Below are 20,631 nucleotides of genomic sequence, written 5' to 3'. Positions count from 1 at the left end.
TACATTTTTTCCCATGGGAAAGGACAATAATAATATATAACTTAAAGTGGTTGTAAACACTTACAACACACTTTGACCTACAGGTAAGCCTAGATTAAGGCTTACCTGTAGGTCCAAGAAATATCTCCTAAACCTACACGGTTTAAGAGATATTTGCCGAAAGACAGGCACCGCTGTCTACGGCGCATGCGCCGTAGACAGCGGCGCGCCGCGGTCAACGGCGTTATGATGAGAGTGGCGGCTCCCGTGCGCATGTGCGGGAGTGACGTCATCGCGGCTTCGCCGAATGACAGCGGCGGAGCAGCGAGACCCACCGAGAAGATGGATGTGCTGGACTACAGGGGACAGCGGTGACTTCGCTGGCTCCTGTGTTAGGTAAGTGACACATAATGGACTACTATGCGATGCATAGTAGTCCATTATGCTTTACCTTTGCAGGGAATGAAAGAGGAAGTAAACTCATCTGGGTTTACTTTCTCTTTAATCGGGACTTTTTGTTCGGTACAAGTGATCAACCACAATACTTTGAGAAACATATTACGGTTTTCTTAACTTGCTGCGCCATTCAAAAAACTATCCACATATAAAAAAGTACATGTATCATAGCCAGTGTTGGTCATCTTACTGTAAAAAAGTAAAGTTACAAATTACTTCTCCCAAAAAGTAATTGCGTTAGTAACTCGGTTACTACATTGGAAAAGTAATTAGTTACTCAGCAAAGTAACTGACTTTTTTTTAAAATATTCTATAGATGGGACTAGCGAAGGAAGTGAATGTCGTCGTCTCCATCGGCGAGATTGACACCTCGCAAGCCCCGTCGCCTGGTATGGATTTAAAGGGGAACCCCTACGCCGAAAAAAACGGCGTGGGGGTCCCCCCAAAGTCCATAGCAGACCCTTATCCGAGCACGCAACCCGGCCAGGCAGGAGAGGGGGTGAGCGCCCCCCAATCCTGAACCATACCAGGCCGCGTGCCCTCAACATGGAGGGTTCTTTGGGGAAGGGGGGCCCTGCAGCCCCCCCCACACCCCAAAGCACCTTGTCCCCATGTTGATGAGGACAAGGGCCTCTTCCCAACAACTCTGGCTGTTGGTTGTGGGGGTCTGCGGGAGGCGGGCTTATCAGAATCCGGGAGCCCCTTTTAATGGGAGCTACCCTATGTGAATGAGTATGGGGTACGATGTACCCCTACCCATTCACCTGGGGAAAAAAGTGTTAATAAAAAAAAACACAACACAGGTTTTTAAAGTACTTTATTAGACAGCTCCATGGGTCTTCTTCCAACTTCGAGGGTCTTCTCGCCGGGCTCCTCCGCTATCTTCTGCTCTTTTACTAGCAGAGGAGCCCGGCTTTCTCCTTCGTCGCCGCCACCGTCCAGGGGTCTTCTTCCGACTTCGGGGGTCTTGTCCCACTCTTCGCTTCTTCTGCCGGGCCTCCGCTATCTTCTTACAGCTCTTTTACTAGCGTTGGCCCGGTCTTGTCGCTTGTTGCTGTCGCCGCCGCCTTCTTTTTCTTCGGAGGAGGAGCCTGGCGAGAAGACCCCCGAAGTCGGAAGAAGACCCCTGGAGCTGTCTAATAAAGTACTTTAAAAACCTGTCTTGTGTTTTTTTCCCCAGGTGAATGGGTAGGGGTACAACCCCATACTCATTCACATAGGGTAGGGGGCCGGAATCTGGATTATGATAAGCCCCCCACCCGCAGACCCCCGACAACCAACTCCAGGGTTGTCGGGAAGAGGCCCTTGTCCTCATCAACATGGGGACAAGGTGCTTTGGGGTGGGGTAGCCGTAGGGCGCCCCCCTTCCCCAAAGCACCTCCCCATGTTGAGGGCACGCGGCCTGGTATGGTTACGGAGGGGGGGTGCTCACTCATCCCCACCCCTTTTCTGACCAGCCGGACTGCGTGCTCGAATAAGGGTCTGCTATAGACTTTGGGGGGACCCCCATGCCGTTTTTTCAGCGTAGGGGTTCCCCTTTAAATCCATACCAGGCAACGGGGCTCGCGAGGTGTCAATCTTGCCGATGGATGCGGCGACATTCACTTACTTCGCTAGTCCCGTCTACCTGGAGTCACGTTCAAAATGAAGCTGGTTAGCTGACTTCATTTTTCAGTGTCCGCCCCGCCTCCCTACATCCTCTCTCTCTGGATGGGGGGGCGGGATGGACCGGTCCAAACAGGATGTAATTGCGGTAACGCCGCCCAAGTAATGGGAATGGCGTTACCATGAGGGGAAGAGTAATCAGTTAGATTACTCGTTACACTCTAAAGTAACTGTGTTAAGTAACTCCATTTATTTTAACTGGGTTACTTACATCACTGATCATAGTGCAACACATATTAGGAAACTACCAACCTTCCTTATCACCCTGAACATCCAGTGTTATCCTCTATATTGTCCTAATTATAGTTTTTTTTATCAGTATTAAGGATCACTGAAGCAGGGAAATATGTGTTCTTCAACATGTTTCTTAGACCAACAATCTACTTTTTCAGGAGGGACAAGGGAGATCAATATACAGTATATGTTAACACAAATATAAAGCAAACCGACCTATGTGTAATACATTTATTCCCTCATGTGTACACATATGTTTATTGTTTTATATTTGTGCTAACATAGATATTGAGCTGCCTTGGTCTTCCAGAAGAATTAGACTGTTTGTTTAAAGTGGTTGTAAACCCTTACAAACCTCTTTGACCTACAGGTAAGGCTTACCTGTAGGTCCAAGAAATTTACTAAAAAACAGTCACAGCTGTCTACAGCGCATGCCGCTGCTAACGGCGATATGCCGTTAGTGGCGGCTCCCGTGCGCATGCGCAGGGGTGATGTCATCACTGCTCCGGCGCTAGGACCCTCCGGACTACAGGGGACAGTGGTGACATTGATGGCTCCTGTGTCAGGTAAGTGATACATAATGGGCTACTATGCGATACATAGTAGCCCATTATGCTTTACCTTTGCAGGGAGACAAAGAGGAAGTAAAACCATCAGGGTTTACTTCCTCTTTAAGAAATTATTTGACAAATACATATCCCCCTGCTGCAGTAATCCCTAATACTGTTATGAAACATATCATTAAACATATACACTATATTACCAAAAGTATTGGGATGCCTGCCTTTACACATACATAAACTTTAATGGAATCCCAGTTTTAGTCCGTAGGGTTCAATATTGTGTTGACCCACCCTTTGCAACTATAACAGCTTCAACTCTTCTAGGAAGGCTGTCCACAAAGGTTTAGGAGTATGTCTATGGGAATGCATGACCATTCTTCCAAAAGCACATTTGTGAGGTCAAGCACTGATGTGGATGAGAAGGCCTGGATAGCAGTCTCCGGTCTAATTCATCCCAAATGTGTTCTGTTGGGTTGAGGTCAGGACTCTGTACAGGCCAGTCAAGTTCCTCCACCCCAAACCCACTCATCCATGTCCTTATAGACCTTGTTTTTGAATTTGAATTTTTGGAACAGGAATGGACCATCCACAAACTGTTCCCACAAAGTTGGAAGCATGAAGTTGTCCAAAATTGTCTAGTTATGCTTACGCCTTGGGAGTACTCTTCCCTGGAAAGAAGGGTCCAAGCTCAACCCCTGACAAACAACCCCACACCATAATCCGCCTCCACCAAATGATTTGGACCAGTGCATAAAGCAAGGTGCATAAAGACATGGATGAGCGAGTTTGGGGTGGACGAACTTGACTGGCCCGCACAGAGTCCTGACCTCAAAGCGACAGAACACCCTTGGGATGAATTAGAGTGGAAACTGCGAGCCAGGCCTTATCATCCACATGAGTGCCTGACCTCACAAATGCGCTTATGGTAGAATAGTCAAACATTCCCATAGACACACTCCTAAACCTTGTGGACAGCCTTCTCAGAAGAGTTGAAACTGTATAGCTGCAAAGGGTGGGCCAACTCAATATTGAACCCTACAGACCCCAATAAACTTCATGTATGTGTAAAGGCAGGTGCCCCAATACTTTTGACAATATCTTGTATATGTGTGTTAACAGATATTGAGCCGTTTAACTACTTGCCGCCCGCCCTATAGGCAATTGACGGCTGCAAAGTAGTTGCATAATCCTGATCGGACGTCATATGACGTGATCAGGATTTCGAGCCGCTGCGCGCCCCCGGGGGCGTGCATCGCGGCGATCATTGTTGCGGGGTGTCAGTCTGACACCCTGCAACTACGTTCTCTGTAAAGAGTCTCAGACGGAGAGTCTTTACCACGTGATCAGCCGTGCCCAATCACGGCTGATCACAGTGTAAATAGGAAGAGCCGGTGATCGGCTTTTCCTCACTCGCGTCTGTCAGACGCGAGTAGAGGAGAGCCGATCGGGTGCTCCTCTGAGAGGGGGGGGGTCTGTGCTGATCGATTATCAGCACAGCCCCCCCCGAGGATGCCCACACTGGACCGTCAGGGACGCCACCAGACCACCAGGGATGCCCAGCAAAAGGTAATCCTCCCTAGACCACCAGGGATGCCAGTCAGTGCCCACAATGGATGCCAATCAGTGCCCATAATGGATGCCAATCAGTGCCCACAATGGGCATCACTGATTGGCATGCATTAGTACAGTATAACATAATACAATGCCACCTATGAGTGCCCACCTGTGCCGCCTATCAGTGCCCACCTGTGCCGCCTATCAGTGCCCATCCGTGCCACCTATCAGTGCCCATCCATGCCGCCTATCCATGCCCATCTGTACCGCCCATCCATGTAAAACCGGGCCAGCTATCAGTGCCAATTTGTGCCACCTATCAGTGCCCATCAGTGTCGCCCATCAGTGCCACCCATCAATGCCGCCCATCAGTGCCACCTATCAGTGCCACATATCAGTGTCCATCAATGCCACCTCATCAGTGCCACTTCATTGGTGCCCATCAGTGCTGCCTTATCAGTGCCCATCAGTGTAGCCCCATCAGTGCCCATCAGTAAAGGAGAAAACGTATTTATTTAAAAAGTTTTGAAACTGAAACAAAAAAAACAAAATTTTTTTTTTTTTTTTATTTGTAGCGCAAAAAATAAAAACCATAGAGGTGATCAAATACCACCAAAAGAAAGCTCTATTTGTGGGAAAAAAAATGATAAAAATGTTGTTTGGGTACAGTGTAGCATGACCGCGCAATTGTCATTCAAAGTGCGACAGCGCTGAAAGCTCAAAATTGGTCTGGGCAGGAAGGTGTTTAAGTGGCCGGTATTGAAGTGGTTAAGACATGAAAAATCTAGCAGTTCACTAGAAGTTCAGTGGTCTCCAAACTGTGGCCCAGGGGCCAAACATAGCCTTTTGCTTGCTTTTATCCAGCCCTTGGGGCACCGTTTCATCCACTGATAACAACAATGGGGCCTAATTCAGCCCACTGACACCAACGATGGGGTTCGGTGACATCAACGGTGGGGCACAATTCCTCTCACGGAGAAGATATTTGCCAGCACAGCATGGAACGACATAAATAGCGTCCAAACAGATGATTTATTGCATGATCACAAAACAAGGATAGGGCAATGTTTTGGAGCCGTGCAGGACCCCTTCATCAAGCATGTGACGAAGGGGTCCTGCGTGGCATCCGAAATGTTGCACTATCCTTGTTTTGTGATCATGCAATAAATCATCCGTTTGGACGCTATTTATGTCATTCCATGGTGTGCTGGCAAATATCTTCACTGTGACTTGAACCAGTATCCAGCTGGTTGTTGCTACAGCACCCAAATCCGAGAGCTCATCCAGGAATATGTGCAATGGAATATAAAGTACTACATTTCCTCTCATGGACACCAATGATGGGGCACAATTACTTCCACTAAAACAAACTATGTGGCATTATTTTTTTCGCACTGATGTCGGGACCTTGTCTACTCCCAATCGCCACCATCTGGCCCCCCAAAAGTCCTCAGGACAGTAAACCGGCCTTTGTTTAGAAAGTTTGGAGACCCCTGTTATAGATGGCGAGAGACTGCAGCAGTGTAATGAGAGGAGCGGAGTGATGTAAAAAACATAGCACTATCATAGGTTGTCATGTTGTACACTCATCATAATAGGAAACATGGAGGTTGGGATTAGGACTACTAAAGGTTTAATCAAAACTATTTTTTGCAGTTCTAACTTAAAAAAAAAAAAAATTCTGCTTTCAGCACGGAAAACTAAAGTAACAGATGATATCTACAGGAAGTTTGATGACCACGTCAACAAGCAGGGTATAGACCTAGAATACATCTATCCATTCCCAGCATACGGTAAGTGACCTAATCACGTTTATTATTTACATTTTGGTCCTTGCTGTATATCTGGGGGAAATAAATGGTCTACATTAGATAGTTTGAAGTGTAGTCAGACCTCACAAAATTGTTAGGGCCACGTGAAATCACCTGAAAAATTCTGAACATGCCCAAAATAGTCATAAATAATCATACACCATAGTAACAAAATTTATATGGGAATTTCAGAGCTGAAACAGTAATTTTATTAGTCTTAACAAAAACTCCCACCAGCTTTTTGAAAATGAACATACCCAGCCACAACCAAACTAAAGTTGGCTATAAGGCAAAATGAAAACAAAAAAACAAATAGATCTCTCCATCCATGCAAAAAAGGTGGATGGAGGAATCCCCACCATGGGGACATTGCATTCTGACAGTGGCAATCAACTTCTGTCCCACACGTTGATTGAAATTTGGCCAATCCCTGTTGGACTGGATGAATTTCGATCAATGTATGGCTAGCTTTATTCAACACAACCTAAATAAATCTCAGTTAAAATAATAGACATAACATGGCTAATCAACCTGTACTGAAGGTTTATACCACTTTGTATAAACACTTTAGGACATTAAATTGTACCTAAACCCAAGAACACAAATGTCATATTGAAGCTTACTAGTCTTTCGATATAGTAGCTGCTTTTTTTTCCTTTAGGCTTTTCTTCTTTATTTTCACCTGTTGATCCTGTCAGTAACACATTCTATAATTACAACGCTCACCTACTGTACATATGGAGCAGCTTTACAACACTAATCCATGACTTATGTTAGGGCTGCAGATTATATTGCCCTCTCCTTAACGCCATAACAAATGAAAGGTGGTGTTCTATAGTCCACAGGGAGAACGTAAAGTGCTGATAACACTACTTGAGATAACACTACAGAATAAGCAAGGCTGCTCTGGATTTCTGGCAGGATCAACAAGTGTTTCTTTTACACCTATTAAACAGCTACTGTATAACAAAATGCTTTCAATGGAATATTGAACAGACATTTGTTGTAAGGGCTTACAAACACTTGTACTTTATGCAACCCAAAGGCTCCATGCACACTGAAGCTAAAAAAAGCTATTTCTGGACGCCAGATTGCTGGCAGAAAAAGCTGGTTGAAAAACCTGCTTTTAACAGCGTTTTATACTAGCGTTAATGAGCGTTAATGAGCGTTTTACAGCGTTAGCGTTAATGGGCGTTTTTTATAAAAATACACAGAGGACACTCCAAAAATCCCACAATGCATTGAAAAATAGAATGCCGAACACTAATGAACGAGCGTTAATGAGCGTTAATGAGCGTTAATGAGCGTTTGTCGTTTTTGCCGCTGAAAAACGGCACTTTGAACGCGAATTTCTGGCGTTCAGAAAAAAGCCCATAAACTCCACTGCTCATTAAAGCTGAAAAACGTCCATGTGTGCATGGACACATAGGCTAACATAGAGTGGAGTTTATGGGCTTTTACAAAAAACGCCCAAACTCCAATAAACTGCAGTTTATCAGCTTCAGTGTGCATGGAGCCTTAGCAAAAAACAAACGTGTGTCAGCAGTTCTGACTGCACTTTGATTTTAATTGCTGCATGCTTGCTCCAGGTGCGATTCATAAAGCAAAGAGGATTTGCATGACAGAAAAGCACCTGGCATTGTCGAGGGGGGTGGGGGTAGGGGGGTTCTGTAAGCAGTGATTGCATTCCTCTTAGCACAGGTTTCCTTTAATGTGCTTTGCCATGCTCTTTAAATTGTATATAAAATATATATATATGTATATATTTTTTTATTATTATTACAGGTTTCTGTGAGCAGGCCGATCAGTTCCACATTCTTAACGGTAACATTTTGTGATTTCTATATGTATCTGTAAGAAAAGAACGATGTTTTTATGAGATAATTCCTTCCTTTGCAAGTCCTGCTTTGAGTGTTTGTATATGGTAACTATATGTCTCCATTTAGGTGGAGGTATAGGGCTCCAGCAGGGTCTGCTTTGGTGTCTATCTCTTACCTCCCAACATTTTGAGATGAGAATGAGGCACACCTACTAACAAATGTAGGCAGGCATAGGGCACGCCCCCTTGGCACACCCCCTTCAAAGGAGAATTAACCAAAAAAAAGGTTAATTAAATCCACAGGGACTTTTTACCACTATTATTCCTTTATATTTGCTTTTAAAATGTACACATGCAGCAATTTAGAAATTGGATGAAAGGTTTAGCACTGGGAAACACTTGATAGGTAAAAAGTGCATTTTATATACAACTATATGGATCAGACCAAAATGAGGGACAAATGAGGGGGAAAGAGAGACAGAGGGACATTGCTCGAAATCAGGGACAGTTGGTCTATCTGGCAGGGGCACCTCCAACAAGGCTGTGACAGCCTGAGCTCACATTTTTAGCCAAGCTATTTATGCCATTAACCTAAGTGAGGTCACCTTACTTTCCTGCGGAGGGTCCTGTAGACTAGAGGGAATCTAACATAGCATTGCTGTGCCCTGCACCCTCTATGACTCCAAGGCTGGGTTCACACCTATGCATTTTTAGTGCTTTTTGCATTTTTCAGATTTGCACTACAGATCGTGTTCCATAGGAAACAATGTTAAATGGACTCTAGTGCAAATCTGCAAAATGCAAAAAGCACTAAAAATGCATAGCTGTGAATCCAGCCTAAGTGTGAAAGGTTTTACTCTGGTCTTGAACATCCCCCAGAGTGCAGAAATAATAGGATTTTCGTACTCAACGTAAAATCCTTTTCTCTGAAGTTCACTGACTGACACAGCTCCATTATTCTTGACCATAGGGTTGTTATGCCACCTTCAGGAGAGGACTAGGCAGAACATGTTACACATGTACAAAAACAGAACTTTCTAGTTCCGCCCAAGGGGCGGTCCCTTCAGTAACAAACCCCCAGCCTGCTTCCTGCAGCTTCAGTACATCAACAAGCAGTATAACTAAATCAATAGGAGGGGAGGGTGCTGTGTCAGTCGGTGAACTTCAGAGAAAGGGATTTTAGGGCGAGTACAAAAATCCAATTTTTTTTGGATCAGCTTCCGAAATGAACGACGAACGTCTGACTTCCGAAAGGGGGCCGTGGCAGACAAATACACCCTTAGAGCCCGGGCCACGTCCAGGGAATGGAGGGCCACCTCCTTAAGATGTGTCGGTTTAGGACACAGAGATGGTAACACAATGTCTTCATTGATGTGGAACGCGGAAACCACCTTCGGCAGAAAAGAAGGTTGCGGATGCAACACCACCTTATCGTTATGGATAACCAGATAAGGCGACTTGCAAGACAAGGCCGCCAGTTCCAAAACCCTCCTGGCTGATGTAATAGCCACTATAAAGACCACTTTCTAGGAAACAGTCAACAAGGGAATTTCTCTGATGTTCTCAAACAGCGGTTTCTGAAGTGTTGATAACACCAGGTTCAGATCCCACGAGGGTAACGGTAGACGCACCGGAGGAACTACATGTCGGACCCCCTGAAAAAAAGTGCTCAGTAGAAAGTGAGACGCCAGGGGTTGCCGAAAAAAAAAAGACAGCCGAGGCTGATATTTGTCCTTTAATGGTGCTCAAAGCCAATTTCTGGTCTACTCCCCACTGTAGAAACAGCAGGATCCTGGAAACAGAATAGGACGTCATCCTTTCTCGTCACACATAGAGATGTATGCCTTCCAGGTACGATTATATATCTTCTGAGAAGATTTCCATGCTATCAACATAGTAGAAATCAGAGAGTCTGATAGGCCCCGGTTCCTTAGTACCTGGCTCTCAACAGCCATGCCGTTAAAACCAGCGATGGTAAAGCAGGATGGAGAATCAGACCTTGAGACAGAAGGTCTTCTCGCATCGGTAGTCGCCAGGGAGTGTCCGCAACCAGGCATACTAGGTCGGCGTACCAGGAGTGCCGAGGCGCATCTGGGGCAATCAGAATTACTGTAATCCCCTCGGTCTCCACTCTGTGAAGCAGATGTGGAAGTAGCTTTAATAGAGGAGAGACATAGATCAGTCAATACTGACCCAGCGGAGCCACCAATGCGTCTGACGTGTCTGCCCAAGGATCTCTTGTCCTGGATACGATCCTTCACTAGGCAGAAAAAAACTGAAGCTGCAGGAAGCAGGCTGGAGGGTTGTTACTGAAGGGACCTTTGGGGGAACTAGAAAGTTCTGTTTTTGTATATGTGTAACATGTTCTGCCTAGTCCTCTCCTGAAGGTGGCGTAACAACCCTATGGTCAAGAATAATGGAGCTGTGTCAGTCAGTGAACAAAAGAGAAATACCATTTTTGGATGGTAAAAGGATATCAAAAAGTAGAGAAAGGACTAACTGAAAGATCCTTCACAGTGAACATAAGGACCCTCATAATTTATGGAACAATCCTGTCACCATATCTAGAACGATCACTCCATACTGTGTAACTGCCCCTCATGATATTTCTAGAGATCTCTGGTAGATTTACTAGGGAGAGCCATCATATGTGCATGCGGTGTACTACATCTGGTAATTGGGGCAAATCTTTAATTTAACACCTCCTCACCCTATACATCAAAATTATCTTCATTAGAGATGTAGTAAGGCCAAAGCTCCTTTGGTCCTATGTCTCTTATGGATCACAGGAGTACAATAAGTTGTGTACTCCCATAAACCCATTTTCAGCCAACAGCGGGGTAAAGCTTTTGGTTGATGTCACACAGCCGATCCATGTTTTGCAGGGACTGCGACTTTATTGCTGGGATCCATCCAGAAGCCTAACTGGCAGCTTGCTCAGCCTCAAAGCAAGCTGCTGAGAGCCTGAGCCAGCCACTCCAGCGCCTGTCGCTCTATTGAGCGGTGGAGTGGTAGAGCAGAGAGCCGGTGACTAACAGTCACCGGCTCTTTCAAACTGAGGACCAAGAACTGAGTGATCAGCTGTCTGATCACTCAGTTCCCAGTCTTAGAGGTGGCAGGGGACAGATGCAGCATTGGACCGGCCAATGATGCATTCACCTAGGTGAGTATGAATGTTTTTTTGTTTATTTAATCCCATATTTCTCTTTTAATACTCAAGAAAATAACAACCCCCAGTGTAATCTCCTTTCATTAGTGGTTAGTGGTAGGATCATTAACATCCAGCGTTGGTGGTCTTTGACAGGCTGTAACCTCCCTCCACCGCACCATCAGTGGCTGACTGTAAAAATCACCACCATTGGTGGTCAGTGGTCGGCTGTAAAAAATACTGCCCTTCAGTCAGTGGCTAGCTGTAAAAATACTAATAAATCTCCAACATTGTTGTTCAGAGAGAGAAATCACACTACTCCAGCTCGGTCTCCTGTTCCACCTCCACTACCACACTAATGGGTGCAGGACCTGTCCGCTGCAGTCTTCATGTAAAAGAAAAATTCTGGTTGGCTGCACATCCAAAGAAATCACCTTTATCAGAAAGCTTTATTAAACATTTTAACAATGAGGGGATACAGCATATACAGCTAATGTGTTTCACACTAATTCAGAACTTAATCATAGCTTACTAAATATAAGACATTTGTCCCTAAAGAAAAGAGATTGTGAGCCCTAAAATTCTTCCCCCACGCTCAGAAATAGCCACACTATCTTCTCTCCATGGCAGCCCTGAATATGAATAATGATTTAAAATCTTTTTTTCAGAGGTCCCAAGATGACGTTCCTTGGAAGGTGTCTTGGAAGGAATCCCCCAGACTGGACAAGCCACACACCTCAATACAAGCACAAATATATTATCACCATTCGTAATTATTCTTTGCGGCATTAAAAACTATTTAAAGTGGAGCCCTAACAATTTTTTCCTAGTTTTGGATAAATTGGGAAAGGGTTAGAACCCTGTCAGCTTCTTTTTTTTTTATATATCAAAAGGTTTTTATTGCTCAAGAAACAAAAACATAACCATACACGAATCGCAGTATACTTTGCTTTGTCACTGAATTATCCATCATACAATCATTTTTTACATCATACAGTGTATATATACCTGCTGATCAGCATTGCATCATGCATACCCTGTTGGATTCTTCATCTAGTAGTACTTTTCAAACCCCTGCCAGTGAGTGAACATCTCCTGCATTCCTGGCCCTTGCCCTGATCTGCATTTTATTATTCCAGTCAGCATTTTAATTGCTTTGCTTCCATTAAGGAGATTCACCCTCTCATTCTGCCCTGGTGATTATTAACACAAGAACAGAAAATGATGGAAATTCTAAAATGTTACAGCTGTCACTAGGACAGGATGTCTTTCAATGGGGGCAATGGTTCCAGTGACAGCTGTCAGGAGATGAAGTCTCCACTCTCTGAAGAGTTATACTGACTCCCTATCGTGTTGGGTGAGCAGAAGCTAGAGGCGTAATTGGCAGAGAGGGGTGGGAGACTGGGTGGTTAGTAAGGTGAATGAGTCTGGCAGCAACATTAATGATGGGCTGAAAGAGGGATAGTCTGTGTAGAAGTAGGCCAATAAAGAGGGAGCTGCAATAGTCAAGGCGAAAGAAATCAAAGGAGTGAATTAGTAACTTGGTCTTTGGTTAAGAAGGGGCAAATTTTGGAAACGCTATGGAGGTGAAGGTGGCAAGATTTGAACAGTGATTGGATGCAAGCTTGAAAGGAGAGGTCAGGAGTCCAGGACTACAAGGGGATGCAGACAGATGGGGGAAAGGGAGAAAATCGTAAGAAATCAGTTTTGGAAAGACTGAGTTTGAGGAAGTGGTGTGACATCCAGATTGATATGTCAGTTAGTAAATTAGTGACAGGCAAGGAGACTGACGGGTTGATCTGAGTAGTAGAGAGAGAGATGTGGATATCCTCCGCAGAGAGATGGTGTTGCAAGCCATTGGAGAATATCAACTAACCCAATGAGGGAGGTGTAGATAGGGAATCGAAGGAGTCCGAGCAGAGAGCTTTGGGGGACCCCAATGGGGAGGAGGAGGAGGAGACTGAATTGTAGGGGACACTGAGGGAGCTCTGAGACAGAGGTCAACTCTATCAAAGGCAGCAGAAAAGTCTAATAGATGGTAATAAAAACCTGATGATGATCCTAACTTTTCCCCATTCTATCTAAAATTAAAAAAACAAGTTTCAGCTAGAGCTCTGCTTAAATAGGTGCAAATAGCAAGTGCCCGAAACCCCACAACGAATCACAGATCATCTTTTGCCAGTCAAATCACATAAAACTATTGAGAATGGTGTCGCTTTGTGTTATGTTGTTAAAGCTACCCTGTCTAAATAATATATGTAAGAGACACACTGTAAAACAACAAGTTTAATGCTTACAATTTCTGAGTGTGTCGGATACCTGCCCCCCTCCCTTTGCATTATGTTTTGATTTATCACCTACTATGTGTCTACCATATTCTGCACTGATTGCAGCTTATGGGAGGAACCACAGTGTTGGAGCAGGTATCTGACATACCTGAGCATGTTGGATACCAGTAGTGCCTGTAGCCCTTTAGATTTTTACTCACTGCTCCCCGGAAAGAGAAGTATTAAACATGTTTTACAGGGTCCTCCTAACATTTTTTTTAAACAGTAGAAAGGGTCACTTTAAATTGTTCTTTTCAATTGAATTTTTATTAAATTTACATTTTATAGTTGTTTCACAGCAATATGCAGCTGTACAAAAGGTAACTTGCCGAATTATTGTGATAAATGTAATAAATCACCATTTTCAAGCATTAAACATAATACCGAGTTCCCAATAAAGGCTGAAATGTTGCATTTTATTAAACAAAACCATTTTTATAATGTGTTGCTTTGACAAGTGCACTACTCATAGCTTGGAGTGATCACCTTAGATGACAGTGCATTTTGTTTATTGTACCTCTTGTGTACACACATGAGTTCCAGAACTTTCCCCACCGAACCCCCACCCCCTCGGCTAAGCTCCATCCGAGCTGACCACAGCCAGAATAGCCGGCAGCAAACACCTGTAAAGCCCAGCCTGGATCCTTCCCTACTAAACAAAACAAGCTAATTTTTCCCCAAGAGCTTCAGGTCAGCAAGTGGAGAGGCCCAGACCTTCATCCCGAAGTTTCCCTTTAAAATGAGCCTCTAAAGCCTCCCCCTGCCTAATTTCTCTGCAGGCACTGAGCTTTCATAATATGGAATGGAATTTTTTCAGCACACGCTGAGAATCACAGCTTATGTAAAGCTGGATGTAAACAGCCAGCATAATTTTGTTGGAGTTCAGATGGAGGGCAGTATTATACAGGAGGCCCACAATTGTATCTGACAGCTGGTCTCATTTATCAAATCATAAGAACTGAGCATTACCCATAGCTACCCATTTTTCCAGTGGTGTTGAGAAGATATGCCCAATATGAAAATGATATTTAGACACTAACTGGAGGCAGATCACTTGTATTGACCCTGTGAGAACTTGCTGCAAGATGTGCCAGAAGAAAAGTGACTGTACACTTGGGGTTGTATAAATTACATATTTAGGCTGAGAAGACACTCATCCATTGAGTTAATCCCAAGGGTTACGTTACGGTTAGGATCAAGGTTTACTGAGTAACAGTCTAACTCTATCCAAACATTATATTTAGTTTTAGATTAGAACTTTTGCCAGATTTTGTTGTTTTTCCCTTTTTGCATTTACAAGTCCTGATGAAGGTGGGCCCTCAGAACCCCGAAACGCACAGACTATTTATTTTACTTACATCTTGACTGGTGCTCTCTGTCTTATTCTTCATGTTACCTAACTGAGGCTCTTTTGAAATTATACAACAACCTACCCAACCAGGACCCAATCAATACTAAGTGGTTCAGGGTTCCTCAACCCAACCATGCAATAAAAACCTGACAGGTTCTAACCCTTCCCCCCACTCTATACCAACAAAACCATTTTGAATGGAGTTGGACTTTAACTCCAACACTTTACTTAGTAGCGATTGTGGGTAACAAGTCAGGTGACAAATTCTTACACATGGTTTTGGCACTGAAAAAATGATTTCATGATCTGTTGCAACTGGCAACACGTAAGGGAACCGGTCATAAGAAAATATGTAGGCTACTATAGCCAATCTCCTTTTCAATATTCTGGTTAACTGGCTGTCTGTGAAATATTTTCACTGACCTGGAACAGCATGCTTACTTCTAGTTCAATGACTCAGAATGTTAAATCAGAAGACTACTAGCATTTTGCAGAAGGAGAGGTCAGTAATGGTGGCTCCTATTTAAGGATTATCCCAGGGTCCCTTTAAAAAGCAATCTCAGGTATCAAATTTAACAGGGAGTGGCTATTCCAGGAAACTGCTAAATTCCTAAAGCTCAATCCTGGACCTATCATCCTGGCCCCCAAATACAATTTTCAGAGGTCTTCGGTCTACATACATAATGTGCTGGGTTCTCTTCCACTTCAAAAATACTCTTTTGGTGGGCAATCCTTGAGTATACAAAAAACAGGGTTGTTGTGATGAGCTCAGTGATATTCTGTGCCTCATTGTATGTAAATGCAGGATGCTATGGTGACACCCTTTCAGTGGGCAGGTCTATGGATCCCTGTACTCACAGGATGTTCTTCTGTGGGGAATGCAGTACTGGGCATCATTTAAGCCAAAAGACTGAGGTCATCTAGTGGTGGAAAGATTTAACTGTGGTGGGCAACATCAGGTAGAAGAGAAGTATTTCTGCCAGAGGTAGGAGTAGGGGGTTTAAGACAATTTGCGGTACTTTTTTTTAAAACTTGGGTTATTATATGGAAAGCTTCACAAAGGGTTTCTGGATAGGAATACATAAATCTAAATACACAATATTGTGTTGTGCTGAGAATAAAAGTGGAGACTTGAATCAAGTAATAAGCCTGCATTTTTCTAGGATCAGAATGTTCCTATTGGTAAATGGAAGCCTTTATTTGTTCTTCATTCAAACTGCTCCACTGTAAAACGCTAGGGGAAAAAGAATAGTCCCACATAGCCACTACACTTTTTAAAATCTTTTGCATGTGTGTATACAAAAGCCATCAAACACTGAAAACCCCAAAAAACAGAGCAATCAATTTAGCTGCAAAGATTTTATTCTCTTTTATTATTTGATTTAGACACTGACAAATGGGACAATTGTAAGTTTGAAGAATGTTTATTTGCACCAGTGCAAAAAATGTGATTTATGCCGCTGAGGCTTGACCCTCATGTATGAGATTTAGGTATCCCACATTTCCCTGTATAATGGGATTAAATTCTGGAATGCACTGCATTGGGGTGTCAAGGTGAAGGATACCCATTGCTATGGCAACTGGTACTGCAAAAAACCCAGCATGCTTGGCTCTGATTAAAATGGATTATTCCTATGTCGTGCTGAGCACCTGGCCTGACCCAGTAATAGGGCTGGGGATAAGTCCCATGTTTTATAGGATGTGGAAAATTCTGGATAAAGCTGATTATTTTGCTTGTTTATGTGATGTAGGATAAGGTTCTTTTGTAACATGGTTCGAAGGAACGCATTTCTTTTACTATGGAGGTCACCCATGTTAAGACTGTATTTTGCCCTGCAAGCTTACGTGGAAGTACAATTAAAGCGCTTATCCATCAAAAGCATGTATTCTGGTTATTGCTAGATGCAGACTGAACAAGTAAACCACTGACTTCTTTCATTCACTTCATTTTCCCTGCTCTGCCCTTGTGTTACAGAGTCCCAGTCTTTTCGCTGAATTCTTCAAATTAAATAAAAGTGTAAAACTCCATATCAAAAGGCCAGTCCAAATAACAGTTCAGTTTTCAGTTGAGGTTGGAATGTTCAGCAGGCTGATGGTCCAAGCAGGCACAGAAAACAGATATTAAACAGGGTCCAGGTGCCAGACGGTTATTGTACCTAAATGGAGCAATGACTGACAAAGCAGAGATAACATGCCGATGATAAGGAGAAGCACAGACAAGCTGAGTAAAAAAAAAAAGAACACCATCCAAAAACAATATATAGGAATAATCCAAAGGCATGGTCTGTCAGAGACAAGTCATTCACATACATTTTCGTCCGAATTTTGGGTATTTTCATTATCGTTTTCATTATCGTTTTAACAAACGATAACAAACATGCAGAATCCAAAAACCGAAAGATCCAACATAAACAAATACTTTATTTTCGTTTTCCTTGCGACAACAGTTCGATATAGATAGGAGATTCGACATGATGCTGACAATAGCGATCTGTGTCCATCGAACCTGTGGTCAAATGTGCCTAACCTTAGCTCTATTAGCCCAAGATTATTCTACATAGAGAGAAAAAGATTTGACAGAGAGAAAAGATTCAACATTATAGAGACTATAGCATAAAAGGTCGAATGTGCCTAACCTAACTATTAGTCCAAGATTATTTGACATAGAGAGAAAAGATTCAACATGAAGATTCGATGAAGCCCATAGGCTATAGAAGAATTCTAATGTTGGTTGACTAGTAATAATAATTAATAAATATAACTATTACTAGTGTCATACAACATTCGACCGGAAATGTACGATTGCAACGTCGTACAGTTTAGCTGCTTCGTCGAATCTTAGAACATTCGACAGACACCATAAGCCTTCAATGACAGATTATTTTGGATTTTCGGACGAATGCATTTTTTAATTAAATTAAATAATAAAAATTTCGGGAGTAACTAAATAAAGTTATTTTTCGGAAGAAAACCAAATTCCAAAACAAAATATTTCAGGGTGCACGTCTATTGACCAGGCACAGGCTAAATGTTAAGCAGTCTATTCAGGACCTTGCCTGATTAGGGTAGGTGTGGGCTTTAGCGCTTAGCAACAACCATCAGATGGCAAAGGTTTGAAGTTGAATGTTAAGATGGGTATACATATACAGAGAGTTAATGTATGTACCGCTGTCTGTTCAGTCTAACAAAATCAGCATATGATCAGCACTTGCAGCCAATGTCTGCAGCGCTGATCTGTTTATTTTGGCGGCAGGGAGTCCCCCCTGTCAAAATACAAAAACACAGTGGGAGAGATTCCTGCATTAACATAGTTTGTGTTGAAGCATAGAATTCTTAATTCAGAGACAGAGGAAGGCATTGCCAGCGGTACTGTGATCTCTATGAGAGGTAGTAAACACCTGAAAGTGTAACACTTACAAACTATTTAAAATGCATACACAAATATTCAGTACACTGATCAGCCATCACATAATGACCACCCACCATAATCATGGCCACCTTTAATTTTGACTGGGCCCTGGCTAAACATTTTTTTGAGACATACAAAACAATAACAGATAGACTCAAAATCAGTTTACTGCAGCAGATCATGCAGCGATTACAATTGTTTACCAGAGGTTACAGCCTATCCTTACTGCTCACTGCCTGGTTGCTAGAGGTTACAACACATAATTTCTGCTTGCCGATTGGTTGCTAGAGGTTACTGCACATTATTAGCGCTCACTGATTGTTTGCTATAGGTTAATGCACATCATTACCACTCACGGAGCAGTGGAGCAATCCCAAATAATTGAGCAAGTAAAGCGCTACATTAATACACATACTACAGGAGAGGGTCAGAGAGTGCAGACATACTGCAGGAGATTACCAGACTGCGGACATACCGCAGGAGATTACCAGACTGCGGACATACTGCAGGAGATTACCAGACTGCAGACATACTGCACAAGATTACCAGAGACTGCGGACATACTGCAAGAGATTACCTGTGAATTGGGGCCCCGCTGACAGCTCTGCAGAGTGCACAGAGGACACAGGAGGCTGTATGCATGCATTAGCCAGCAGAGAGGGGACAGGGCCGGGAGCTCGACTGACACTCTGATCCCACTCCATGTATCCTGTATGCTCAGAACAGAGCCACTGTAGTGAGAGCCAGTGATTGGAGAGGGCGTGTCAGTGGAGCTCCAGACTCTGCCCCGAACTTCTGTATTCCCCAGCCAGTATAAAGGGGGCGGGGCCAGGAGCTCCCCTGATGCGCCCACTCCGATCACTGCTCTAACTACAGCCACTCTGTTCTGAGCATACAGGCTACATGGGGCGGGGTCAGCGCATCAGTGGAGCTCCCAGCCCCACCCCCTCTCTGCTGGCTAGATCAGGAATACAGCCTCCCGTGTCCTCTGTGCACTCTGCAAAGCCGTCATCAGGGCCCCAATTCACGGGTAGTGTGGGCCCTACAAAGATTGGGCCCAGGGCAGGTGCCCCATTTGCCCCAAGGTATGGACTCCACAAGACCTCTGAAGGTGTGTTGCGGTATCTGGCACCAAGTCAAAAGTAGCAGATCCTTTACATCCTGGAAAGGTGGGGCATCCATGGATCAGACTTGTTTTTCCAGCACAACCCAGAGATGTTCGATTGGATTGAAATCTGGAGAAGTTGGAGGCCTTGAAGTCAGCACCTCAACGTTGCTCCTCCAGTGCTTACTGGAGTTATGGGCGGGGACAGCTGGTTTCCACTCTCAGCCATGCACTAAGAGGCTGAGCCAGCTGTCAAGCAGGCTCGGCCAGGTAGAGACTGACAATATGCACAAGATTACCAGAGACTGCGGACATACTGCAGGAGATTACCAGAGACTGCGCACATACTACACGAGATTACCAGAGACTGCGGCCATACTGCAGGAGATTACCAGACTGCAGACATACTGCACAAGATTACCAGAGACTGCGGACATACTGCACAAGATTACCAGAGACTGCGGACATACTGCAGGAGATTACCAGAGACTGCGCACATACTACACGAGATTACCAGAGACTGCGGACATACTGCATGAGATTACCAGAGACTGCGGAAATACTGCATGAGACTACCACTAATTTCTGCTTGCCGATTGGTTGCTAGAGGTTACTGCACATTATTAGCGCTCACTGATTGTTTGCTATAGGTTAATGCACATCATTACCACTCACGGAGCAGTGGAGCAATCCCAAATAATTGAGCAAATAAAGCGCTACATTAATACACATACTACAGGAGAGGGTCAGAGAGTGCAGACATACTGCAGGAGATTACCAGACTGCGGACATACTGCAGGAGATTACCAGACTGCGGACATACTGCAGGAGATTACCAGACTGCAGACATACTGCACAAGATTACCAGAGACTGCGGACATACTGCACAAGATTACCAGAGACTGCGGACATACTGCAGGAGATTACCAGAGACTGCGCACATACTACACGAGATTACCAGAGACTGGGGACATACTGCAGGAGATTACCAGACTGCAGACATACTGCACAAGATTACCAGAGACTGCGGACATACTGCACAAGATTACCAGAGACTGCGGACATACTGCAGGAGATTACCAGAGACTGCGCACATACTACACAAGATTACCAGAGACTGCGGACATACTGCACGAGATTACCAGAGACTGCGGACATACTGCACGAGATTACCAGAGACTGCGGACATACTGCACGAGATTACCAGAGA

At 44.0% G+C, this 20,631-nt stretch overlaps 1 protein-coding gene across 1 annotated transcript in view; it reads left to right on the top strand.

Annotated features, from left to right (window-relative positions):
• C8G (complement C8 gamma chain) overlaps positions 1-16,786 on the top strand; it is a 60,699-nt gene extending 43,913 nt beyond the window's left edge. Inside the window, exons 5-7 of the mRNA XM_077476975.1 lie at positions 6,143-6,244; positions 8,048-8,086; positions 11,898-16,786. Coding sequence (XP_077333101.1) covers positions 6,143-6,244; positions 8,048-8,086; positions 11,898-11,911 — 155 coding nt within the window. The 3' untranslated portion in view covers positions 11,912-16,786. The remainder of the gene's footprint in view (positions 1-6,142; positions 6,245-8,047; positions 8,087-11,897) is intronic.
• The last annotated feature ends 3,845 nt before the right edge of the window (positions 16,787-20,631 follow it).

The sequence above is a fragment of the Lithobates pipiens genome, unplaced genomic scaffold, assembly GCF_037356315.1.
Source record: "Lithobates pipiens isolate NorthernLeopardFrog02 unplaced genomic scaffold, aLitPip1_a1.2 Scaffold_1, whole genome shotgun sequence".
NCBI lineage: Eukaryota > Metazoa > Chordata > Amphibia > Anura > Ranidae > Lithobates > Lithobates pipiens.
The sequence above is the reverse complement of the archived record's forward strand: the minus strand, read 5'-3'. Positions and strand labels throughout refer to the sequence as shown.